Source organism: Corvus brachyrhynchos, unplaced genomic scaffold (genome assembly GCF_000691975.1).
Source record: "Corvus brachyrhynchos isolate BGI_N302 unplaced genomic scaffold, ASM69197v1 scaffold229, whole genome shotgun sequence".
NCBI lineage: Eukaryota > Metazoa > Chordata > Aves > Passeriformes > Corvidae > Corvus > Corvus brachyrhynchos.
Window position 1 is genome coordinate 319525 of NW_008240042.1, and position 27132 is coordinate 346656.

The 27132-nt window shown below is 40.2% G+C and overlaps 1 protein-coding gene across 16 annotated transcripts; it reads left to right on the forward strand.

Annotated features, from left to right (window-relative positions):
• The first annotated feature begins 6 nt into the window (after positions 1-6).
• LOC103622343 (glycerol-3-phosphate acyltransferase 3) lies at positions 7-18349 on the forward strand. 16 transcript variants are annotated; one of them, XM_017744163.1, is made up of 13 exons: positions 1650-8444; positions 9604-9750; positions 11027-11099; positions 12652-12940; positions 13321-13395; positions 13709-13798; positions 14093-14186; positions 14474-14589; positions 15275-15330; positions 15673-15758; positions 16408-16536; positions 16956-17035; positions 17484-18349. In XM_017744163.1, exons 2-13 carry the CDS (start codon positions 9736-9738, stop codon positions 17596-17598), a joined length of 1218 nt encoding a protein of 405 aa, XP_017599652.1. In that variant the 5' UTR covers positions 1650-8444; positions 9604-9735; the 3' UTR covers positions 17599-18349. The 16 variants fall into 16 exon arrangements, with proteins under 16 accessions (XP_017599647.1, XP_017599652.1, XP_017599653.1 ...); XM_017744164.1 differs by having other exon boundaries at positions 1650-8395; XM_017744162.1 differs by having other exon boundaries at positions 1650-7440; positions 8255-9750.
• Positions 18350-27132: the final 8783 nt, after the last annotated feature.

The following is a 27132-nucleotide window of genomic DNA, read 5'->3' on the forward strand; positions in this document are numbered from 1 at the left end:
TGGTTCCCAAAATTTCTGTGACTGTGGGATTCCTTCTTTTTGAAGACCACGACAAGTGTTATTTCCAGGCTGTGTTCCCTCTGTGTATCAGAGGGAAGGCAAAACCATAGCGGTACTTCTTGAAAGCCGTCACATCTCACTGCAGTTTTTTATCTGTTCACAATGTATATGAACCTGCTTGAAAGCCGACTGCTGTATAACCTCTGTGGTGCAGGAAAGGGCTGTTTATACCTGATTTAACCCTTCTGTGTGAGGCACTACAGACAGACACAGGTCTGTGCTGTGTTTGCTTCTTCTATCTCTGAAAAAATAAATGGGTCATAATTCCAGTTCCCTCTGACAAGTGGCAGTTAGGCAATAGGCAATGTTTTGCAATATGAAATTAGTACAATGACCTCAAGGGATCTAGAGCCTAGAGCAGGCAGCTGACACCCAGTCCATCTCCTTTTCATTTCCCTAGGAGACCAGGAATTGTTTCAAGTGAATTTCTTATGATTGTGGGTGTCAATTTGAGATTCATTATACTAGAGGAAGCTTTGCTCTTGGATTCCTCCTGTGTCATCAGCATCCCTTTCTTCTAAGTTGGGTTCCATTCTTCCAAATGGACAGAGAGTTCTGCACATTGTCTATGCAAAGTACCCCTGACATATGGGGTACTTCATCATAAAGAAGTGCTTGTTGTTATTTGATATCAATTCATCAGCTACCATTTACTGGACCTTACAAATGAGTGCTACATTCTGTTGCTGGATGTTTATTTGAATTATTTGCAATACCTTCACACTTCTAGATGATGTCTCTCTCTCACAGCTTCAAAAGAGACATGATTGAAGCAGGCTGGCTGTTGGTAAGAGGGACAAAAAGGGCAGAAGAATAACATGCAGAAGCTCTGTTTAGTCAGTGTATGGCAGAACTAATTCTGAAAGAAATTATTGTTCTGAGGAAATTTGTGTAGCGTCATCAATAACTAGTTACTCAGCTTAATGATGGATGCATATCTATTCACATTGGAATTTGACAAACATGACATTTCATGGCTCTTTTGAAATAATAATAGTAAGAAAAAATCAATTATTGTTACGGGGCTGTGAAAAGCTATGCCAAATTTCTGACCAAAAAATAGGAAGCTGTGTTATGATTTGCCTGGAGAAATAAAGAATTTCCTTTCTTCTTCATATCATGAGCAAGTTCATTACCTTCATTCAGGGCAGAGATAAAATTCAAATCCATATTCACTTCTATAGCAGTCTCAAGTGCTTTGGAGTTAAGAAGTACAATGCTTAGGCCACCATGTCTCAGTTGTTTTTATGCTCATGATCTCAAGAGCAGAAAGATGCTTTAGAAGCTTTGGCAGCCATTTTTGTCAGAAATTTAACAAGATTGCACTTCTTGGTCATGATTGGACAAGTTCCAGTAATCAAGTTCCTTCCTTAGTGGGTTTTAGGACAATTTTCCATTGAATTAGAATTTTTATTCCATACTGTTAATAGGTAGATGTGCAGAATCTCCTTGATTTTGGTGTCATTCCCAATTTGGGTGGCTTAGGTGCAGGTTGTTTGTATGTTTGGTTGTTTGTTTTTCTCTCCAAACCATGTGACATTAAAGGTAACAGTATAGTAAAAATACTGAAATGTTTTTCATTATTTCAGGAGGTACAAAGTGGATAAAGCAAAGAATAAATGTAAGAAGAGCCTTGGCCATATGGATCTTGTAGTACCTTTGGGCTGGATAGTTTGACCACCTCAATAGAGAGGCTACTAGCAACTCTTCAATTCTTTCTTTGTATGGTTTCACAAGGATGAACAACAATTCTCCCTTATCCAGGAGAGGAACCATCTTCTTCCCATCCAGGCTGGGGAAGTCTGTCTTTCCCTCTATGCTTTTAAGAAATGATCTGTCTTGTGTGTGCCTAAACTTACTGCCGAGGCATTCCACCAAGCAAGTCACCAAATCTTCCTGTTCCTTGCAATATTTCATTTTGCCCACCTTTCCTGCCTCAAATCAGGTCCCAGAAATTACCTCCACCCTCCCGCCCATGAGGTTTTTAGCACCCAGACAAAGTGCATACCGATCCTGTGTGCCAAGGCTGATGGCAGCTATTCAGAGGTGCTGCCAGGTGGATCAATGCCCTCTCCTCCAGATCTCCACCACAGGCCATGCTAGGGAATGAGTGTTAGCTGGGCAAGCTATTTGAGGGAGAGATCAGAAATGAGAAGGAATGGTAGCTAAAGAGAAATGGATGAGCAAAGCTGTTTTACAGCAGAGCATTGTTCCTAGAGAAGCATTTTGGAAGGGCCAGTGGGAAATAGTGGTTAATGGTGTACCTGGCAGCAGCAGGGTGATGAGAATGAGGGGCCTGAGGTTGCTGCTGAGAGAAAGAGCATTGGGAAGGCAGAAACAATTAAAAAACAAACCAGTGAGCTTTTGTAGAGGATACAGAAGGCTTGGAAAGAGGCCAGCAAGGGGAGAGAAGGTAAAGAAGCTAAGCAATGAAAAGATGCAAAAGAAAAGTTATATTGCTAGAAAAGATTGCAATGTAATTTGAAAGACCTGAGGGATGTCGTGCAGCAGCAAATCTGAAGGTACAGAAGCTATTCGACTTACTGTGTGGCACAAGAAGCGTGCCATGGATTCACGTGGGCTTGTGAGTGTCAGGAGCCTGCATGCTGCTGCCTGGATGCGTGGTGTAAATTAGAGGTGGTGCAGCCCCCTCTGACAGCTCTGCTTCTCTTACTGCCTGGACAGCGTTGGGTGCACATTTTACAGGGGATTTTTGGGGCTGCTTCCATTTCTAAGGAATCCAACTGCTTCACAACACGAACCAAGCAGCGGTACTTGGGGATGGGAATATTTCAAAAGGACAGCCCCGGCTTCAGACAAACACACCAATGTAATTATTGGCAAAGGGAAGATCTTCTGCGGACTGGCATGTCACTGTCTTGGAAGTTGTGCCCTAAATGCTCATTCCACCAAGGCTGGTTAACTTGTTCTGTGGGAAGGTTGTAAACGAGAAGCTGGTGGCCTCCCCTGAGGTTCTAGGGATAAGAGTCACTCACCTTTGTATCTTCTGTGATGCACACAAAAAGGCAGGAGAGAGGTGGCTGCAAGGGGCTGAGCTGGGTCTCTTCTAAAAAATACTGGATTAAATTATAGAAATTTGATAGGGTAGAAGGAGAAACGGGATTACCTATTGCATTTCAATTCTGTAGTTGAATAGGTGCAAAAATAGATGGCTTGTTACTTCACCGCAGTGTATTTTGTAACCCTATAATACAGGCTTTTTGACTAATTTCTGATAGAGCAGTGGAGGGAGCGGGTTTATTGTCTTGTCAATCCTTGCCTGCTGAAACTTGCATCTTCATTTCACATGTGTTAAATAAAATAAAATAAAATAAGCCCTGACTTGCAACTCAAGCTTGAGTTTCATTCATTTGTTCGAATACCAAATCAAGACAGTTATCTCACCATGAAATAGAAAATCTGACTGAATAAGTCACAAATTTGTGCAAACGTCAGCTGGATAAATGCTTCATGTGTATTTATAAGATTTAGAAGAGAAGATTTTAGGCAGTCAGAAAAACACACCCACCTAGTTCTGTATTGTAATTTATTGGCAGGACACCTTGTGAAAACTAGTTGTCACATTGACAGGGTTCCTTATTGGCAGCATCTAATTATCTAACATATATTATTACTTATCATGTTTTTTCTTCTCCCCTGGTGAGTAAATGCTTATCAATTACAAGGAAGTGGGTGGAGTTAGGGCGGGACAAAGGGTAGAAATCACCTTATCATTGAAAGTATCAGTAGTGTCAGTCTTGAGTGAGCAACAGCCTTTACTCCTAGACACAGCTTTGGCTCTGAGAATGTGTAATTTTTATTTGCCTTTGTCTCTTGAAGCTTGCTGGATTCTCCACTACAGATGAGCATATATTCTCAGAAAGGCAGCTGGTTGGCATTTTGGAGGAGCAAACATGGAAGAAAATAGAAAAGGCCATGGCCTTGCAGAAGGCAAGATTTTGTCTATCTGGATGATTTTGTTTGTGGCATTAGTTTTGTTGCCTTCGATGTTTCGAGTGTCACTGGGGATTTCTCATTTCTATGTGAAAATTGTAATTAAAATGTTAGAGGTAAGTTGAGAAGTGGGTTCAAAAGGTATGTGTTTGCTACAGGACATGTTTAATAAAAAAATTAAAATCTGTATATTTGATAGAAATGCCATAAAAGTAAGCAGAAAAAAATCCATTAACTTAGATGTGTTGTTCACAGCTTTACTTTTTGTGAAAATCTTTTGAGGGGTGTCTGTAATGCTACCAAGTCATGTCCTGGCTTATAATCTGCTACTGGTTTGAGGTTTCTCAGGGTTAAAGTAGAGATTCCATGATATTTTCTTCTAGTTCATGCTGGTTAGAATGCTTCATGGAAGTAGAATACTCATGACAAGTCAAGTATAAAGAAAAAGATCTTGTAGTTTATGGGAGTTGGTAAGTAATAAAAACGTATATTTTAGATGTATATAAGTTCCAGTGGTTTTATTTGGATTGTTTTAATTGCTTCTGTGTGTTTGCTTCTCCCACTTACAAATCTGATCTGGGGGATCCAGCAGTTACAAGTTCTGCTGTACAAGACTTAAAGGAATCTGTGTGCAACCTTCTAAAAGTGTAACTTTTCTAGAGATAAACAGATCATAGCTAAGATCCTGATCCTGCTTCTATCAGTAAAAGGTTTCTGGGGCTTTTAATAAGCCAGAATCCCATTTAGTTTTTCAAGTTTGACTTTTGATATCCATCATTAGCCAGAAGTAGGTGCTGCGAATTCATCATACTGAACAGTAAAGCATTTCCATTTTCCAGTAGATTAACTTTGTGCTTCTGGCATAAACCTGCTTTCTGTGAATATACTTTCTACTTGTGGCAGAAAACATGTTACTATTATTGTTGGTATTATTATTAAGCTGTTGGAGTTATCTGTTTTGCAGTAGAACATATGTAACAGTGTGATACAGTTAATATCATGACCATCTTACCTTGCCAATTCTTTTATTCTTCTTATAATTCTTTTTTGTTGCTGTTGTTTGGGGGGTGTTTGTTTGTTTGTTTGATTGTGGGTTTGGGGGAGGTTGTCTGTTTTATTTGTTTTAATACCAATTAAGAGCTCTTGGGCAGTATCTGTCTTCAGCTGTATGAACATCATTTACCATAGTGCACATGACTGCAAAAATTAGGGATTACTTATTTTTTTCAGATACTGATGTCAGTGGGTAATGACTGCCTGTGGTGGCTGAATGCAGTATTGGTCTTTATATGTGAAACATTTTAATCAGCCAGTGGTATGCTAATTAAATTCTTATTCGTACCCTAATTAAGAGCTACTCTCATATCAAACCTGTCTTTGGACAGCTTTGCTGCTGGAGTTGGTGGGCATCAAAATAATTTCTGTATTTTTTTCCCTGTGCATTTCCCAAGTTCGAGAGACATTTGTCCTGATCAGTGTGTGTTTTATGTAGGAAGGCACTTCTCTTTCATAAAGCACATTAAGTGTTTTTCTTGCCACAGTTTTCATAACAGGTTATGAGCATGATAATTCTGTGCTCACAATGTGGAGGATAAGTTAATTGTTGTGTGATCAGCCTTTGGTGGCTAGCTCCCTGTTGCCACAGCAGCTAATAACAGGAACAGTACAGCTCCATGCACTGATGTTTAGGCTGGCTCGTTTTGTTCTTTTGTTCAAAGTTGTTCCCTAATTGTCCTGTGGGCAAAAAAGGAGTTTCCCCTGTTTTCATCTTACAATTAATTCCAACAGTTTTCTTTGAAGTATTGTTAAGTGCTTCTCATTGTGCCACAAGAGTAACTGAGAGCTGTCTTGGGGGGGAAATGGGAGGGAGAAAAGATGGAAGGAAAGTTAGGTCCCCTTTGCTTGTGTTGTGGCTGCCTACTGGGCTCTTTGGAAGAAAGGGTAGGATTGGGAGATGCTGGGTTAAAGCTTGAGCATGGAATTGCTGAGCCTATTCTTGGCGTCCTGAGGCTCATCCACAAGAATATGGCCAAAATTGCAGCTTGGGTTAAGTCATCTTTAAAGCAGGCTTGTTTGAGGTATGAAAAACCTGATATTGAAAGCCTGGAGAAGTGTTGACTGGTTTCCAGCTGTGGTGGTGTCCTCCTGTGATATTGCTAATGGGATAATGCACAGAGACCATCCGTGGTTCCTGTTGTCATCTGGAATGGTGAAACACGATGCCTTCCTGGATAGCTGAGCTGGAAATATTGAAGATGCTTAGTCATGTATTAACACATTACTGACTATATAGAAGTGCCTAACAACTGCCTGATGCTTCAGCAAAAATCCGACCTTGAGCACTATGACTGGTCTCTCCGCTGTGTTGCATTTGATTTAGTCTGTTATGTAGACCAGCAAAATGAATAGAAAACTTCTCACCTGGGAACACTTTGTATCAGTTTCTTACAGCTGAGCAGAGGGAAAGCATGTCTTATTTTCCTCTGTGTTTGGCAACTTGAGAAAAATAGAAGAGTGGAGACTAAAATCAAGGACTTCAAAGTCAAAAATTATTTTTTAAAGTTGTGTTTTCAAAGAAAGCCCATCTGTAGACCTTACTGAATTTTTTGGGAGCATAAAAGGTGTTTTAGATTAAAACTCAAGTTTTCAGATCTATTACTAAGCAAAGAGTAATGGTGGCATATGATGAGATAAGTCACTTTGTTCTCTTGACTTCACAGAAGTGTTTTAGCACTGTGAATGGATCAAATGGGAAAGATGTAATCATGTATGGAAATAATTTTTACCCTCTGCTGCTTTTCTGTCAAGGAATCTAGGTTCTTGTTATTTTGGAAAGAAATCATTTTACAAAAGTAAGATTCAAGGTTTGAAAACATGGAGTGACTGTTTTTGTTTGCAGGTACTTTTTGTGGCTGGGGGTTTTTTTTTTTTTTTGGGGGGGGGGGGGGGGTTTGAGGACATATGGATAATATAATAGCAAAGGATCTCCAATACAGTAATTTCTCAATTGCATATCTGTTAGCCCTTAATTATTATTATTACCCTTAACTGATCCTTCAAATATTTCTGGAAATGGTAAAGGGGAATGTGGTTTGGGTTTTTTGAGCGTTGTTCTTTCACATATGCTTGTGAACTTTTTTTTGTAAATAATGTCTTTTCTCTGAGCTTTGTCCATACTGGGGTTTGTTGAGAATAGTAACAAAGCTGTACATGGGATGTTATTCCAGCTGTTGCAAAAGAAAATGCATTTGCTAGGAGGAAATCTACACCATGCTGTCACAGCCCTGTGAAGAGTCAAAGAAACATGTTAAATAGCTGCAGCTCTACTTGCCAAGAAATATTCTGGAGTTTTATGAGATCTGAACTTCTGTATGAAATTGGAGCATTGTTGCTTCTTGAGAAGAAGAAATTACCCAGCTAAAAATTGTGAGTAGCTTTTGAATTGAGAGCTCACTTGTATGCGGAGGTAGCTCATATGCTGTAAACTCCTACTGGAGTATGGCAGATGTTGCAGACACTTCAGCTGGTGAAAAATTGCACTGCTGTGCTTTTAAATACATGGTTATCCTTAGCTGGCCTCTCCATCAAAACCCAAAGTGTACCTGTGCTTTTGTCCCAAAAAAAGCCTTTCTCAACCCATTTAATCAGCCCTTACAGAGGAGCCAGGAGATTTGAGTCCTTTTCACAGTCTGAGGGTGGACAGTCACATCCTCTCAGACACCGAGTGTGACACTGAGTGTAACACTCACAGCATTTGATTTGGGTTCATGTTTGTGATGGGCAAGGGGAAATGAGGCCAGGCAGAAAGGACTGTTGGATGAAGAGGTCACAAGTGCTTGATCTTAGATGGTGATTTTAGTTTGTACTGAAAACCTACCAGCCTTCTCTTTGCCATTGTAGTGGAAGACTTTGCGTAGAAGAATTGCCTCAAAGCCTGTGTCACACTTGAGGAAAAGATTGAGAAAAGTTTGTGTAATGAGTGATTAGAAAAACCTTTTGTGAGAATATGGGAGAAGAGGTAGTAAAATATGGGAAGAGAGGCAAAACTGAATTACTGCATAATATGGAAAAATGGAGTACTGAGCTGTACTTAAAGGGGAAAAGGGAGGAAAAATCCTGCAAGAAATGAGACTGCAAGAAATGAACATTCCAAATTGTATTTCATGTCCTGTCCTGTGAAGACAATAATTAATATAATGAAGTTTTGGGCACCCTTATTTTGTTTAGAATGTAATTACAGGAAGCTCAAACAAATGGATTGTTGGAGTTATGCTGTCAAGTCTTCAGTATTCCAGCTGGGATCAACTGTTGGATGTTTGGACTCCTGTGTCCAACTTCAGAAACAGGAGTGAGGAAAGCACAACACCTGAGTTCTCATTCGGTCAGCAAATGTAGGAATGAAGTTGCTACATTTAATACTTAAATTCTGGGTTAGTTGCAACATCTGTGTTTTTTTTGTAAGGTATTTAAAACATCCTTTCATTACTGTTTTGCAACAAAGACCAGCGTGACAGCTCTGTCTCAATACTGTGCAATACAAAGGTGATCACGAAGCCTTATTTCATTTTTGAAAACAAATTATACATACAGATGCTACCAAATGCAGAACAACACAGTAGCTACTCCAGAGTTAACTAGTCCAGCGTTTGACCCAGAGAGATGGCTTTGACAGGTGTCAATTCAGTGGCTTGACTGAGAGCCTAAGACCTGGGTGACTGTTCAGCTGTATTCCCTCCTCACTGCTTGTGCTTCAGCCTCCCATGACAAGCCACAAGTTAGGAGAATTTTGTGTCCCACATTGGTTTGTGGAAATATATTGCCTTTTCCTTGCTCTGCCCAGAGCTTTCCCATGGTAAATCTCAGTTCTAGTAGTAGAAGGGGAAATGGATAACTGTTCCTTAAACACCTGCTCTGTGCCAGTCCAGGCTTTGTAGATGTCTCTCTTAACCCATCTCAGCCAGTTCTTTTCCAAGCTAATGAGCCTTGTGTAACTCTTCAGACTTCGAAAACTCTTCCTCATCTTCCTTGGCCACTGCCTTTGTAGCTTTGACTATTTAGTTACAGTCTGCCACTTTTGCCTCACTCTTTTTGTGCTAGGAGACAAGATTTTATAATCTACTAGTAAGCTTTATAAATTTTTGTTGGTTTTGACTTGTCTTGCTCATTTAGATTAGCTAACGTGTATTTTTGGAGTCAGCTTGGTCCGTGATTATCACCCTTTTTCTATGTGGGAATCAAAAGCCAGCCTCCTGGAGCGATTCCAAATCCTTCAGAACAGTATGAACAAGCTCATTTCTGGCAGTGCGGGCCAGGTGACAGGTGCTTTTTTTATGTAGGAGGACAACGATAGGCAAGATAAGGGTGGTAGGCAGGAGACAGAAAAGCAGAGACTAAGGCAGAAGGCTTTATTTGTCAGTCTCAGTAATTTTTATGTTTTTTCCTCCCTCATACCATGCAACTATCCTAAAGGATGTTGGGGAAGGCATGAGGACCAGCAGTATTTTGTAAAGAGGTTAAATTTGCCATGTCTGCCTTTACTCTATTTTGCAACATTCCTGTACCTGTTCTGTATGTTCTTTCATTTCTCAGTGTGTGGGCTGCTGTTTTCATGACATCCCCTGGCTCCACAATTCTGAATGACTCTCCATGTGTTGCAAAAGGTTGAGAGAGATGATGTACCTGTTGACCTTTTCAGGAGAATAATTGGGAAGTATAGACAAGATGAAGGTCTGTGGTGTAGGTTTTTAAATTTCTTTTTTGGGGGGGTTGTTTGCTTTATGGTGTTTTCAAAGATGGTTTGCATGGAGTTTAAAATACCACATAAAAGCCTATTCTGCTTTCACTTTTTTCTTTTCTTTTATGATGACTGGTTAAAAAAAAAGGTCAGCTAAGGTTAAGTAAAATATCCCAATTATGTCACGGCAAAGTGTCCATTTCGTTACTGAATTAACTTTAATAGCTACTGAAAGAGCTGGTAGAGAGCATGCAAAACTAAGGGTGGCAAAAAACTGGTTGGTGTTTGCACATGAGACATGTTGTAATGAACGAAGAGTATTTGAGATCAGCTTTGTGGTGACTTGTGTGGCTGCACATGTCAGTTAGAGGGAAATACACTGTTTAGCAAGAGTTTATATGAAGCAAATGGATTATCCTTATCTGTTGTATATGGGAACCCTTAATAGTAGGTGAAGGCATAAACTGAGTGGGTCACTGAGCCTTTAATAATGAGCAGAGCCTATGCTCAAGCGTCCTGTGCCCTTTGTTGGGGCAGGTACCTTGACATAAATACAGGCAGATTTAGTACTTAGGAGAGCTACTATGTGTATGTCTATGGATGTATGATGAAAACATTCAAAACTAGAAAATTTTCAAAAATTAGGCATATTGTTATACTTGATTTTGCTAATGGAGAGTTTTATGATGCTCTACACAAGGAGGAGAAACTTGGTTGAGCTCAAAAAGATGAATACAGGGAAGGGTGAAAGCTCATTATCAAAGCTGCTACTTTCTGAAATATTATAGATACAAAATGTTGCCACCTCTGTTTTCTGTCAGCAGGGATCACTTGAATGCCCTCAAAATGAGGTAATCTCTTTTATTCTTTCAAATCCATTTTTTAGATCTATTTTTCTGGCATGTCTCTAATGTCAGTGATATTATTTTGCATAATCCTACTGCCTGAAGCTAACTGGAGAAGAGAGAGTTTTGGGCACATTGGATCTCTTAGAGTCTCATAGGTAGCTCAGTAACTTGTTGGACCTGCAGAAAAAACCAGCTGCCTGTGTCCTGAAAAGCAGTTTGAGCCAAACCATTTTTTCCTGGAAATGGCAAAAGGTAGTCCATGTAACAAATGAAACGGGAGGTGTGCGGGACAGCCTTTGGGTTGAATTTGAAAAATGAAAATCTTAGACCTGGCAGGGGTAAAAGAGGCTCAGACCTGAGGTAATTACAGAATGTCTGGAAATGACGAAATGAAAACCATCAACATCTACTTTTCTTGTTTTGGGAACAGTGGGCCACCCTGCAGATTGAGGAGGGAGTAAAAAAGCAGAAGGCGCTGGCACTTGAAAATTTAATCTCCACTGGTAAGATCTCTGGATGAAGGGGACACAGCACTATTTATCTTGTAAAAAGGCAACTATTTAACAATCTTACTTAGATTACTTGCTTTGAAAGGAGTTTGATGGGCAAATATCTGTTGAAGTTACAAACCTACAAAAGCATGTTATAAACAAGAGAATCTCTGAATGATTGAGTCTTGTGAATAAAAGGAGTTAGACACTAGTGTGGGTATAGAAAGACATTGCTGATAAGCCTGTGGGAAGCTGTCCCTGTTTGCATAAGTAGTTTGTGCTTTCTGGCTCCATCAGCTGTCTCATTACAGGATTGGGAGGAATGAGTGTTCTTTGTGCTTGACATGGCTCTGCATGGTTATCTTTTGCTTCTTGTAACTCCTAGCATGCAAAAAAGCCAGAGTCTCTCAAGTAGAAGAGTTACAGCATCCCATGGATCACAGTTACAATTTGCACTCTTCTCTAGGCATGAGGATAAAATCCAAATAAATTCTTCCCCCAACTATTTTTCCTTTCTTCTTTGACCAAAGGGGAGGGGGTTAAGTTCTCATAGTAATCCTTTACTTGTAGTGCCATTTTTAGTCATTAGTCACATAGACTGCTTGGTTTGTCAGCTAATAATTTTCTGGTCTGATGATTTCTTGGGTGTTGAAGGTTTTACTGAAGTGCAGATGGAGGAAAGTTTTGTGATTCTGATTAGGGGGGAAGTAGGTTGATCCAGATAAATGAAGTGTATTTTTACAATGCATATTTAATGTCATCCAATACTCCCCCTCAAAAAAAAACCCCAAAAAAAACCAAACCCAAAAACAACAACAAAGGCAGGGTGGCAAACAGAAAAGCCAAGTGTTAGCTGGTATGAATCAAGACAACTTTAGTCACTGTAACCAGCCAGATAAGAATCTGGTCTGAGAGTGACCTCAACAAAGATGTGAGACTTGCTGTGTGGCTGTCCTATGGGGTATAACTTTACAAATAGCAGAGCATGAATGTGCTGTCATTATTCCTGCACAATGTATCTGTGTAATGCTGTGTATGTCTGGGGGTGAAATCTAGGCACCTTCAAGTCTCTTGGTAGTGAAGTGACTCTTAAAGAAGAAGGGATGGGGGAAAATAGAAGGTTCAAGAAAAAAAATGCCAGAGGAAAGTGTTTGTTACAGCTGGGAAACAATAAAACTAATCAACAGCAGCCAGAACAACAATCATACAAACACTGCCTGAATTTGAGTCAGGGCACCAGGAGGGATCTGCCATCTTGGCAGTATATTGGTGACATTTCTAGGTGTGAGTACCTCTGTTGTTTGGTAAACAACAATGAAGTAGGTGTTGTACTCAAGGTTTTATTTGTGGCTTGATCTGAATCCTTTTCTCCTTCCTCAGCAATTTAGGGGGGGTTGTATGGTGTAGGATTACAGAAGTGACTTGTGGAATGAACTGTCAGTACATAGATGAGACATAGCAATGCCATTATGATGCTTGAGTAGGAGGAGAGCTACTTCTAAAAAGCACATGTATTTTACTCTCTTTGGAATCCATATTGTTCATTTCACCGTGTGGAAGGAAGGCTCATTTCCTCATGCAGGGATCATCCAGAGAGACGAGACCCCCATGGAAGAGGAGGTTGCTGGCCGATGCCGAGGATGTTTCAGCCTTGCTGATGTCATGTACTTCTCCAAGAAGGGCTGTGAGGCAGTTGCAGAAGATGAAGTCACTCAACGGTTCTCCTCCGAGGAGCTGCTGTCCTGGAACCTGCTCAGCAGAACCAATGCTAACCTGCACCATACCAGCTGGAAACTGGCTGCTGTGTGGGTCACTGGCATCCTATTTCGGTATTGCCTCCTGCTGCCTTTCCGGTGAGCCAGACAGCATTGGTTGGGATCATTTTTCATGGTACTTTTTACAGAAGTTGTGAAATAATATGTTATTGGCTAGTGCAGGAAGGACAACCTGGCATGACCTTTCCAAGAAGCCATCTAAACTCAAATATCCCTTAAAAAATGTAGATTTCCCATGTTCCATATGTTTTATTAGTAATTAATTTGTTTTTAAAATCCAGCAAAGATGGATTAAGTGGTTTGTGTGCTACTTAGCTAGTGGTTTGTTGCTAGTTAGATGCTATTAATGCTGGAAGGAAGCATTATGAAGTGGATCAGTGGGCCAAATAAAAATACCTTCTTGTTTACTCCTCCAGTTTTGCTTCTTGGAGTTTAATTAAGATTATTTTACTTTGCAGCATCTGCTTGTCTGTTTTCAGCATCCTGTTGCTGGTGTTGGCCACTACAGTAGTGGGACAGTTTCCAAATGGCAGGTAGGTGTTTGCTGAGGGCTCTTTCAATTTCTTCTGTATTTCGTTAAGCATTTGAAGTAGTAGTTGGAACACTTTGCTGGAGTCCAGAGGACTGATGTGGACTGTCATGGAGTGACTTTTTCTCTCCTGTAAACTTACAGAGTGCTGTGAGAGAGTTTCATGGCAATGGCATCTGAAAGCAGACATGCAGTGTGAGCCTTACTATGGTCTTTGTAGTAACAGCAGTTGGGGATAATTCAGAGAGTTTATATTGCATTGTCCTGTGTATGACTCCATAGAACTAGGAATCTCTCTATGGCTTCGTTTCTTTTAGAGTTAAAGGCTGGCTGAGCAACCAGGTCCAGATGGTATGTGCCACCTTGGGTATCCGATGTCTGAGTGGCCTTGTTCATTTCCATAACAGGTGAGTGATGCCACCCTGCCCTTGTTAGTCTGGAATTTGTTTCTTGCAGTATTTAACATCTCAAGTTTTGGAGCAGGGTTCTTATTCCATTACAGCCTGGGTATTTGGTGGTGGTACAATTATCACCCAGACTCTGTCTGCCTACTGTGTTTCCTGTTGTGCATTGGTAGGGTGTGTGTAGGTGACGTAGTACTGCCTTCAGACGCTTAGATATTTTTCAGTGTTTGCCACCTGATGGGGCCTGAAGTCTGGAGGATAAACATTAACTAATTACTTTTATGGTTGTCATTGCAGGGAAAACAAACCACAGAAAGGAGGCATCTGTGTAGCCAACCACACGTCTCCATTGGATGTCCTAATCCTGGCCAGTGATGGATGCTATTCCTTGGTATGAACAAGACAGTTGGTAAATATCCATAATGTTGAGATGCCCATAGATGTAGTGTTGGGTAAGAGGATAAACTTCCTGCTAGAAAGATTGGGATTTGACAGCATCCAAACTCTCATTCTGGACTGCGAAAAACCAGATGCAGGCAGGTGTGTGCACAGTTATGACCAAGGGGATTGGTATAATTTGTCAGTAAGCTTAGAAATGGTTGCATCTGTATTTAGAATTTAATAATTTAAGTGTGTATGTGTGTTTGCTTTGTAACAAGTTTCTTTTGGGCTTACAAGGTTGGCCAGGTACATGGAGGGCTTATGGGACTTATTCAAAAATCCTGCATGCAAACCTCTCAGCATGTCTTGTTTGAACGCTCGGAAATGAAAGACCGTCACCTGGTGAGGAAAAAGTAAGGTAGTGAGGTGTCTGCTTCATTGTCTGGTCAGGTCTGGTAATTTGTCCTCAGTGTTGTCATTTTTTGTCATCAGTTGTCTTTTTTTTTTTTTTTTTTTTTTTTATTGGTTTTGATTTTGTTCTTTAATGCAGATGGAGAGGAGCTCCATGCTCTTGAGTTGTAGGAAAGACAATTGTCCTGGAAAATGACAGATTTTGGTGTCAGTAATCTGCTTAATGGTGATACTTGTGGTTTTAAGTGATGCAGCAAATGTAGTAAGATAGTGACCTGTCACTTAATTAAATGTGGAGAATCATTAGATGCACATAAAACTGATGTTGTGAACCTAAAAGGCATGAAAACTAGAAATTTGGAATGTATTTCAGTCTAAAGAAAAGTTTGACTGCATTCATAGTTGGAATCTGGGAAGTTATTTTCACATGCTTCAAGTACCAGTAATCTTTGGTTGAAATGGTAAAATGAAACTTCATACAACTTTGTAGAAAACCTACTTTTTCTATTAGCAAGAGATACTGAGATAAAGGCCTGAAACCAGCAGATATTCCAGCTGAGGCAACTGACTGGCAAAGGGCAATTGGGCAAGGGCTTTACTTGTCCTATGTGAGAAGTAATGGATGTCTAGATTCTTAGACAAACATAAACATGAAGTATACACTGAAATTTTGTTTTCTCTCCACAGAATTAGAGAACACATTGCAGATAAGGCCAAGTTACCCATTTTAATTTTCCCAGAAGGTAGGAAACAACTGTATTGATTTTATTGCTCTTCTCACTTCTTGCCATTGAGTGCAGTTTATTATACCCAGCCTTTACAAGTGAGGTGTTTGTTTTTAGTTTGTAGAATTAATTAGCTCTGGTGAGATATTAAAAGACATGTCCTAGTATTTTACAGCAGTTTTATGACAGTTTATTTGCTTTAGCGTATAACATAATGAAGACATACTCTGGGATTATGTTCCAGAACTAAAGCTTACTTTCTCCTTTAGCAACTAAGTCTCCTTAAGACCGTTTAGGATTCATTTCCTGATGCTTTTCTCAGAGTGGATTAAGCCTTTCACCTGTTTTAATTCTGACCAGGTACCTGCATTAACAACACATCTGTAATGATGTTTAAGAAGGGAAGCTTTGAGGTAGGAGGAACCATCCATCCAGTAGCAATCAAGGTACTGTAACTGCAGTTTTCCAAACATGGACGGATTGTTTGCAAAAGCTTCTCATGTCAGAGAAGCTGTTCATGTGTAAGCTTTGAAAAGGGGTCTGTTCGGTGTGAAAAAAGTACTGAATAAGCCCTGAGACACAGAAATGTTTTGTGGTTTTAAGCAGTATGGGAAACACGTCATTTCTATCATAGGCTCCTGGCTCTTGTGTGCTTTGGGGATAAAGGCAGTTTTCTTGGCACTTCCAAGTCTTTCTGGTACCTTCAGCCAGGTCACTCCAGATCTGGAAACATTAGTTACTTTTTCTGGCACTATAACTTTGCCCGAAGTTGTTAAAACTGGTATGAGCATTTTCAAGGAAACCTTTGTGGTCAGCGTATCTGTAGATGACAAGTTTTTACCTTTTGAATAAATCTTTTGCTATAGTTGTGTTTCAACAGGTCTTTCATAGTTTAGGGTCCTGCATTGCTAGTAAAAGTTAACTGTTAGAAACTTGTAATGAATGTTGGAACTTTACTCTGAATTTACTGATACTTTCAGGAGGTGTGATTAGATTTGCCCCTTATTTAATAAGTTGCACTGTGACTTTGTGGCTAAAAAAAAAAAGCAGCTCATGTGATTTAAACCAAGGCAGCTTATTCTTCTTGTCTTCCAGTATGACCCCCGCTTTGGAGATGCCTTCTGGAACAGCACAAAGCATTCCATAATGACCTATGCTTTTAATGTGTTGACCAGCTGGGCTATCGTCTGCAATGTGTGGTACCTGCCACCAATGGTCAAAGAGGTTCTTACGCTTTTGTATGCTTTGAAAGTGCTTGTGCAGTGTCTGGAAGGATGTCTGTGTTACTGCACAAGGTGTTTGTGAATCTTTGTTGATAACTTAATGGACAAAGAACAGGAAGCAACGCTATAGTCTTAAGTAAGCATGGATTTATGTGGGATGCATCCCCTACTCTGCCCAGACCTGGGACCTCAGGCTGTGTGTTGTTTGAGATTGCCCCAGAAACCAAAGAGCCTCCATTTAGTTCTTTTTGCCACCAAGTAGTGGCAAACCAGGATCAGCTGGAACTGCCCTGCAGGTCATATTTGGCCTGTGGGTCTTGTACAAACTCCTGTGCCTGCTGTCTGACAAAATCTATCTCTTTAGGTGAGGCACAGAGAAAATGTCTATGTTGTAAAGCAATTAATTAATTTTTTTTTCAGGAAGAAGAAGATGCTGTTCACTTTGCTGACAGAGTCAAGGCTGTCATCGCTGCTCGGGCAGGAATGTCTGTGCTTCCTTGGTAAGAAGCAACATCTCTGGAATTGGGTTTAAAGCATATTTAGGTGTTCTGTATTCTGAAACATTAGCATGGAATCCTTTAAAACTTGCTTTGTTTGCACTGTAGTCCATCACCCTTACTGACTCTGATTCAGAAAATATTACTTTATTACTTGAATAATTCCATTAGAATAATTAGAATAATATAGTAGGTAGAGAGAAACAGCTGACAGGTGGATCTAGACAGCAGGCAGTATTAGGTGAAAATTAATTACTTTCCTGTCAAATGCTGAGTTAAAAGAAGGACACTGTTGTGTGGTAAGTTGGCAGTAATAAATCACTTAGCATTGTCTTACAAAAGTCAACATTAAGAGTAGGAACTGCTTTGACTACATAGTCTAAATATAGTAATGTTTTCCTGCCTTGACCCTGAAGTGTGTTTAAGACTGTTTCTTTTCTGTATCTTTCAGGGACGGGGGACTGAAAAGGAAAAAGGTCAAAGAGTCTTTCAAGGAAGAGCAACAGAAAAAATATTGTCAGATAGTAATAGAAAATGGATCTGTGGGAAACGGAAATGTTTGTTAAATGCTATTTATTTTATCTCATTTTTCCATTACGTATCTCTACCAGAAAATGGACTGGTTTTATATTAAACCCAACATGTTTTCCTTCTGTCCCTGTAAGATATTTTGCATGTGACACAGCAGGGAAACCATAAAGAGATATCCTTATTTAAAGCAAAACACTATAATTTTATAAATAGGAAAACATAAAATATGCTAATTAAATTCTCCCTGAGGCTGAAAGAATCTACAATAAAGTTAGTTATGTTCATTAAAATACAATTTAAAAATATTTACAATACTTTGAGGACTTAAATGGTTACTCATAATAAAACACCTCTGTACTCCTAGACTCTCTCAGGGACTTGGACTAGCATTGTTACTGTGAGCCACAGTAACCATGTTGCTCTAGATAGATCTCCTGATGTCAGAAGACATGAAGCAGTTCACCAAAATATGTTTTCTGAATTGCATGTTGGAGAGGAAGTGTTGGATGTCAGAGAGAAAAAGCAGGTGCTGACTTTCTCCTCCATGTCACAAGACCAGGGATGGCGTTGTAGAAAGTTTTCTGCTGTGACAAAGAGCAGAACAGTGTCCAGGGCAGCATGTCCCTGATGCCTGGGTGTGTGAAACTGAGATAAATTAGTACCAGCCAAGGATGGTGTAACAGAAAATATACTGTGTTTTTAAATTATATCTTGTGGTTTTGTTAGATCCCTTTCTGTGTCTGTTTGTATGCATTACACAAATTAAAGAAAACCTATGATGTGACATCCACTGTCCTCTGTTGCTGTTATTTCTAGATAGCCCCCTGCTTGTGTTACCACTGGATGGGAGGGCTAAGGATTTAGCCTCTGACAAGCCCATCCTCCAGGAACAGAGCAAGTATACTTAAGGAGTATGCAATGGGAATATTTCCATCTCTTATAGTATTTATTGGTATAAAATATTTGCTCTCCTGGTAAGTAGCCCCCTATGGAAAGATCTGGCTTCTTTAACAGTCTGAATGTCCCTAATGAAACACACACAAATAGGTGCTGCTTTGGCCAAGGTGCTCTTAACACAGACATTGGTAAGAACAGTTAATAATGTTTACATGAGAGCTGTCTGCTGGCTGAAGTCTCAGAGAAGACAGAGGATCAGTCTTGGTGAGCACAAATACATCCTGCAGAGGGACAGATGCACAGATACAACTCTGCCTAGCCCTGGAAAGTCTAGAAAAACAATATCCAGGGGAGGGGCTAACAGAAGTGATAATTGCCCTGAGGCTGTGTGGCACAGAGGTAGCACGGACCTGAGCTCTCTTCTTCTGTGGCCAGGCCTGGTATTGCTACAGATATGTGAATTCCTTTGGTGGATCAGTCAAAGTGTTGGCGTTATGGGTAAGCAGTAGGAGAATCTGCCCTTTTGCACAGCTTTTAGCCACCCAGGCAGGGAGAGTGCCAGCAGTAAGGAAAATTGCCTCAGGCTCTTCTGCTATGGAACAGATCTACTTGCTCCCAACTGTAATAAGATGTGCTTCCATGGCTGTTTAAGCTGTTGATTTATTTTCTAGGTATAAAAAATTTTAAGAAATATTTGAAAAACCTGATAACTCTCAAATGTCTTCAGTGTGCCAGATTTTAAAACTGGGAGATTTTCCTTCTGTGTGGCTGATTTCTGAGAGTTGCGAACAGAGACTGCAATAAGACAATTGTTGAGAGCATCCTTCCCGCACTACTGTGTGCTTTTTTCCTGCTCAGAGGTAAAATGGGAGACTGAATAGGCAGAAAGAGGGGCCAGGCATGGAAAAATATGGGGAGATAAAGAACAACTGTTGGAAGAGAAATTTTCTGCTTCTGTAAGAAATTAGGAGAATGGTGTGCCTTTTTTCCCTGTCCTGCAACACTTCTCTGGCTCATCAAGAGGAGCCTTGGAATGTGTGACCCTCATTATGGTTATGACTCCAAGTTGTGTAAAAGTAAAGCTCTGACCTCTGAATGTGTAAGCATTACATATCATCTGTGAGAGGATGGTGGGATTGTCAGTATTCTCTCAGACATTTTTTGTCTGTCTTGGCAAAAGAAGCTGCAAACTCTGTGAAGTGGGTCCTTACATACAGAATGGGGAAGTGTAAAGCAAGTGATGAAGCCATGAACTTGTCAATGACAAGCGAAGTGTGCTTTGTTAGCTGCTGGTAGAAATGCCAATCTGACTTGAAATAGAGACTACTTTGTCTTGCCCTGCTTTAAAGAAGTGTTTCTGATTTTTGGTGTTATTTTCTCAACCCACCTTCCACCTCCTCCTTTCTTTTCTCTTGAAATGCAAATGAAGTACAGAATATATCAGCAGGAGGCCTTGGTAACAGTAAAAAAGAACATGTTCTTATGACAACATGTTGAGTGGGAAGCTGACAAACAGCTTATTTTTTGCAATCAAGAATCTTGCACACATGTTGCTCCTCCTCTTTGCTTATCTTTCACTGGTCTTGCAGGAACCAGGCTTCTAAAGTATTAGAGCTCCTCTTTTTACCATGTACCTTTGCAGGATCAAATGCAGCATGATCTCATGCTCATTTGTGCCAAATGATAGGCTGAAGTATTTGGGTGGATCAGGCAATCAATGCCCAAAACAAAGCAAATAAAAAAAAATTAAAGAATCTGTCAGTGTAAGTAATGTGGTTTTTTTGTTCATTTGTTTGTTTTAATTTATTTATCTGATAGCTGTGCAAACAACATAGACAAGATGTATCATCATCTTGGACAAGCTTGTGAGCTCTGTCTACCTCCAGAGCACAAATTTCCTCTGTTGTTCACCATTTAATGTATTTGCCCTTCTGCTTCAAGGAGCCTTGTTCTTTGAATTGACTGGATGACCTCATGTCCAAATTAAATATGATACAGCGAATCAGTGCAGGGAAGACCTACATTGTAAAACATAGCCTTGCTTTGTAATTTGGTGCTGCTGGCTGGTACCTATGTATGAAGCATGTAAGGGATGCTACCTTTTGCTGTGGAACTAATGCATCAGCAAAATGAAACAACCACAGCAGTCCCAGGTGCATTCATCTCGAACTTGAGCTGCCTAAGGAAATGAGCCATGAGTTGAAAATAAATGTAGGTTGGAATGAATTAATAAAATCACTCCTTCTCGCTATGTGGGTAAGGCAGAGAACAAAACATCTGCTGCTTCTAACTCTTGAAGACATGACTGTTTGAAGAGCTCTGTGGATGGAAAACCAGATATATTTTTAAAACTCCTCCTTTATGTCCTTAATAAAACTCAGTGTGTTCATTTTTATAATAATCTTTCCCTGTAACATACCTGCGTGTTAAGACTGATTGATGTAGCTAAAATCCTTTATTCCCTTGTTTCCAAATGTCTTTTTCTACTGCTGTGTCTTACATTTGGGAACATTTAAGTGCTCATCTACGACTTTTCCCCGCTGGCTGGCTGTTCAGGGTGCGTTCCTGTGCCTGTACCGCTGAGCATTAGGAAGAGATGTGCAAAGGGGGCCATCTGCTGGCGACCAGTCATTGGTAGCAAACTGCCTTGCACAGCCTGCTCTCCCATTGCCAGGAAGCAATGAAAACATAAAAATAACGTTGCATACCCCGAACACCGGATTTTTGAACATCCGTCATGGTTTACTACCGGCAAAACTTGTGCTTGCTTGAAGTTTGAGCAGCCTGTGCTGTGTGGAGTTACTCCAGACCATCTCTTCCCTGTCACAAACCAAAATCAGAACTACTTCTGTCCTTCTAGCTCATTCAAAATCAGGTAGGGGTCTAGGGGGTCTAGCCCCTGAGCTTTTTTTTTTATTATTATTTTTTTTATTTTAAAACTCAGTAGAGGTGACAAAACTGGGATGATCCTGGAGGCAATACAACATTTACATTTGCTGGGATGAGTGTCTTCAGAATCTTGATTCTGTTTGATCTTGATCTAGGGCTGGGGATGCTTTTAGAATAAGTTTTCAGGATAATGCATTTCCTTGAGCTGTAGTGAGAACTACGAACTGTTAGTGTTGAATTTAACAACCCAGCATTTCACTCAAACTCTTCCATGTGCAGCTTGCCCTGAAAAAAACCAAGAAAAGCAGCCTGGGCAGCTCCTCACTCTAAGGAACATATTTCAGTTACATGAGCAGTCTGAGGCCTGATTTCAGGCAGACCAATGGAGAGTGGTCACAGGGGTCACAGATGAGACCTCTGGGGTTTCTGGCCTCTTTGTGGGATTTGTTTTTGGAAATGTTTCTGCTGAGGTGTGGTTCAGACTCCTTTGAGCAGGTTTCCCAGCTGTGGCATAGATTGTGGAGATGACCTGTGAGGAGTTCACAGGTTCATTTGGTGTTGGAAAAGGAGGCTTGGAAGTTAGTGGACATCCAGCAGACAGAGGCCTTCCTGGCTCTTTATTTTTTTATTGTTTTGTTGCACAGACACGCAGAACCTTAGTTGTGTAGACATTTTCCCTTTCCCCTCCTCATCTATTTATTATTCTATTTAGGGATGGCTCCTCAATTAGTGTACCAGACTCCTCTGTGAGCAGAGTTCATCATGATCAATTGTCATCAAGTCTTGCCTTTACTACACCCAATCAATGCTATTCTATATAATGGCAGTGGTATTGACTGATTTCTAATTTTACAGTATGTTGAGCCCTGTTGAACTCTTTTAATATGATAATTGCTTTACTAATCAGTAGTCATGATTTGTGTGCTGTTGTAGATTATTGACATCAGTTGATATCCCCTGGCATTTCTATTTGACAGTATGAAAGATGCATGTGGTGAAAGAGGTGGAATATCTAAACTGTGGTTATTAATCAGAGTAATATTGGGAAAAGTACTATATCCTTGCATATCAAACTTCTAAGAAGTAGGTTATTAGATAATTTGGAAAGGTGTATTTCTTTTTACAAGGGATAGTTATTAATAACTATGTTTTATGTTTATACAGACATCTGTTAAACAGCCTATTTTGTAAGCACACATTAAATCACGTGATTTAATTTAGTGTATGTAGTTCATATATTAAGTACTGCATTTGTCAATTACATAATAGATTATTTTTTCTAAAATGCTCATCATATATGGGCTATGGGCAGTCTCCTTTTCTCATATAATTTATAACTTTAAATAAGATGTATGTACATGCATTCAATGAAATAATAATTGAAGTATGTTATACTTCAAATGACCACTCTGTCTTGTGTTTTATTAATATAATTTTCTGAAGTCCACCTAAAAGGGATTAGAAGAAGAGAGATCAATATAAAAATTACATTCTTGTTAGGTTTGAGCTGAGGCTGATTTCTATCCAGATCCTGTCTTAAGATATTTGGGCTTTTAAGTTATTCTTTGCATGTTGCAGAGTCCGTGTGACACGGGGATCTGGTGGGTGCATCGAGCTCAAGGATTACACTGCGCGGCAGGACCAGGAGGTGGCACCCCTGTATGTGTGGTCTAAGCTGCCATGAGGACTAGAACCTTACTAATGCTCTTTTGGGAAGTGCAAGCTTTCATATCACTCAAGAAAAAAAAACCCAAGATGCAAAGGTAAATTAATTTACGAGCTATCAGCATGTTTTGTCATTCGTTAAAATCCTGGCATGAAGGGAAAAAGACAGTTTCTTCTTAACTGGTTAATTTAGTTACCCTGGAAGTTTCAGTCATTAATGTGATCATGGAGTTCTGGAATAATACTTACATATTTTTTCCTTCACTGTTTTCTCTCTCCAAATGCAGTAGAAATCCAGGCTGCCAGGTCATGGTGGACAGCCAAAGGAGGTGCCATCCTTGTGGCCTGCTCCTTGTATTGGCGCCACAAATTCTAGCACATCTGCTGGGCTGGTTGGTTTTAATTGCAGCTGGATTGATGAATTCCTAGAAACCTAAATTTCTAAATGATGGAAATTAAATTGTTTGAGGTGGGGCATGCCTGGGTGCTGTGTTCATGAAGTGCATGGAGCTTATAAGCCCTTGTTCTTGCTAGAGACAACACACAAGGCTGCAGCTCTCTCAGTGCACACTGCCAGGCTCGAAGGCTGAGTGGAAGTCAAACTACTTCTATTTATTTTCAGTGCAATAAGAATTGGAAGTCATGACAGCAGACAGTAAAATTCCACTCAGGATACAAAGTGAAGCTGAAAACACCTGACTCCTTGTATAAAAGATATCAATTTTTACAGTGAGTTATGGCAAATACAGTGGTAGAGAGAAAGCATGACCTGCCTGCAGCCAGAAGGCAGATGAGAGAGTGCAGAATTCCCCCGAGTGGTTTGCTGGCTACCTGCCATTCCTCAACAGCACAAGATAAAAGGGAGCACTAGGATAGCCACCCTGGCCCTATTTACTTCCAATAAAGCACAGATATTTACATGAGATGAAACTGTTTGATATTCTGAAGCTGCCCAGCTCCAGTGACAGGAGACAAATGAAATGCTACTTTTTATTAGATCTGACCTACCAGAAGCCAATAACACATGCAATAACTTAGCAAAGGGAGACTGGGATTGCCACATGAGGTCCAGGCTCTCTTCCCAGGTTGGTTTAAAAAGATTTACCCCATCCTGGAAAACAAGTTTGCAGCCATGGTTCATACCACCAAAACTTGAGAGGAGCTGATAATTAGGGGGGATAAAATAAGTGTGGCCAAACAAACAAACAAACAAAACCAACAAAAAATTTAGAAAAGCATTGTAGTAAGACTGATCCTTTTCCTCTGTCTTTGATTCAATCCAACCCCCATTAAAATCATGTGTTACATCACATAGTCATGTTTATTTGGACAATAAATGTATTCTTGCTACAGACATAAAAATACATTATTGCTAGTATTAATGGGGCAAAAATTAAGAATCTCGGAAACTTCTCACAAAGTTAAAGAAAAAAAAAAGCAACAAAACTTTTTGTATCCATTTGGAGCACCTGATTTAGGTAAACTTGAAGCATATCATTTCAACCAAAGCTTTTTTGGTATGCACTGTACTTCGTGAAATAAATTAAAAAATAAGGATATATGAAAATGTTTTCTTCCAAGTATAGAAACTTGGAAGGAAAGGAACATCTCATGGGATGTTTCTTTCTGGAAAATACTCCATTAGAAACATGACTAACTGTAGCCTTTCTACATAAAATAGGTCTTGAAGAAATGAAAACATGGAAAATTGTTAGAACTGGCACTCTTTGTATATCTTCAACAGAATCATGCTATCTTACCCATAATGAAAGAATGGTCTTAGTGCTTGAACCAAAAAAATCCTCCTCTCAGGAACACAGGCTCACTGGTAAAAGTGAGGCAGAGAAATTCTATGTCTTCACAGCTTACAGTACAAACAAATAAAATGTAATGATGTAATTAATTTGAAATGAAATTATCAGTAGATAGGTGATGAACAGTTTATAACAGCTTTATCTTTAAAAGGCAAAGGCCAGTTGGTAAAGAAAGCAAGTTGGTTTGTTGTTTTTTTTAAATAAGTCAACAGTTTTTGCAGTTAACAGCCAGCTAGTCTTTGATAGGAGTGAAAGATCTGTGCAAAGGCTGAACTTCAGCACAGTCATGACAGGACTTTGCCAGTAGCTCTGTCACCAGGAGGCTGTTGGATGAGCAGGCATGTTTCCTCCCTGCTGTCCCAGGCAGAGAAGGTGGTTTTTCAAGCAACTCAATAAGAGAATTGATTTTTTTCTTCCCATTTAACATTAATAGCTTTGTGAATTATTCATGCAATTCCGGAGGGGAAGCCTGGATGCAAAAAATAGGAGTTTGTGTTTACGTGCGAGTCTTGCCTCCGTCCTGGTCCTGTTCAGCTCACACAGGATGGCTGCCTGTGCCTAAAACTGCTTCCTGTCATGATACATTTTCACCAGTGTTTTTTCCCTGCTGCTGTGTAGTAAGAGCAGGGGTCAAACCAGCCACCCTCCCCTGCTCTTAAAACACAAATGTTGGTAAAGACTGCTCCTTCTTACTTTTTGTTTACGGAGCCTGAGGACAGTGCCAGCAGGTCCAATAGCCAGGCTATTGCAGCAAAAAAAAAGCAGTGCCTTAATTCCATGTGACGAATATTACAAGGAGAGGTCTCTAGAACCTTCTTTTGTTGCTCCAGGTACCCTGATGGATCTCAGCCCTCTGAGACTCAGGAATTTGCCACACACCATCAAATTAGACATACGCTGTGCCATTTCACTAAAGCAGAGATTAACAAACACATGGACTAAATCAAATTATTTTCAGTTTGCAAGGTTTGTTTTCTCAACTAACACACAAGGCAACACTTTGCCTTGCACAGGATTACCTGTATTGCAATTCTTGCTTCAGATGGCAATTTTAGATGTTGCTATGTAAAGGAAGGTACTGAAACATCAGGGAGATACAAAGCTGTATGACCCATTGCTATGAACACTGTACTGTTTTCCCCAGGATCTAGACAGCATCCACTGTTGCTACTTGGGCTACATCTGTTCTTTTGTTCCTCAATGCCAGATGAAAACAAACCAACAAAGCCTTTGGCCTCTGCCATTTGCACCCCAGATAAAAATTCATGAGCAAGCACTAAAAAGCACTTTCTGCTTGGGAAGCAACAGACAAAATACAAAATTAAAATATGTTACCCATGGGTGTGTTATAAATATCAGACAGTTTGGAAAGTAATGTACTTTTGATTTGTTTCTGTTCTGGGCTTTGGCCAACATTAATTGACTTGGATCCACATATCTTTGTAATACTTAAAAATCACTTATAGTGCGAATAGTAAGGACTCTTTATTACCATGTGTACGGCACCAACAGGTTATTGCCTTCATCCTAACTGGGCCTTTTGGGCATGATCATAACTAAACACTTACAAGAATGAAGACACTGAAGTGCTGTTTGGCAATGTCAAATCTAGCTGGATTGTGGTTGTTGTGTCTAGAGGCTTCATCAGGGATCATCCTGCCTCTGCCTCAGAGAAATTATTTAACCAGATGAGGCAAAGACTAGGAGGAGAGACACCAGAGCCAAAAAGCAACGCCCTCATCCACATGACTCTCCTGAAATAGTTCTTTAGGCCTTGGACTCTAATTCAGGTTTTTCCTTGGATCCTAAGCACTTGGCTCTCAGATATATTTCTGATCTCTCAAATATGGAGAGGCAAACTTAAACATCCCATTTCTATGAAGCAGTTATGAAAGATGCATGCAGAAAATATGCTGACTGCCTTTTTCTCGGAAGAGGATGTTATTCCCTTTCCCCGGGATGCTTTGTCAAGGCTGCCATCCCTCTTCAGCCTTTTTCTGCCAGCACTGCTTTCTTGGTATGGATTGTGTCACGCCAAGGGCTGTAGGAGGGCTGTGCACAGGCCCGGGCAGGCAAACCCTCCTCTAGCACTTGCCACAAAGTTTCCTTTCTCTTGGAGTGGGCCTAACGCCGGGATGGGGGCTGGACCCTCGTGAACCCCTCTTCCCAGCTCAAGGCACGAGACAAGACAGGCGGACAGTGCCGACCTTGCCCCTTTTCCTTTCTTTAGCTCTCCTTGTCCTCTTTGATATTCACAGACCCAGGAGCTTTCCCCAGGTTTCCTTTTCTCTTCTGCTCCCCGAG

Excerpts from the sequence above, each read along its gene's own strand:
- LOC103622343 (XM_017744158.1), top strand. The coding sequence starts at position 3,975 with ATGGAAGAAAATAGAAAAGGCCATGGCCTTGCAGAAGGCAAGATTTTG. Across the intron at positions 4,131-11,026 it reads TTGTAATTAAAATGTTAGAG|TGGGCCACCCTGCAGATTGA; the intron begins GTAAGTTGAGAA and ends TTTTGGGAACAG. Across the intron at positions 13,799-14,092 it reads CTTGTTCATTTCCATAACAG|GGAAAACAAACCACAGAAAG; the intron begins GTGAGTGATGCC and ends TTGTCATTGCAG.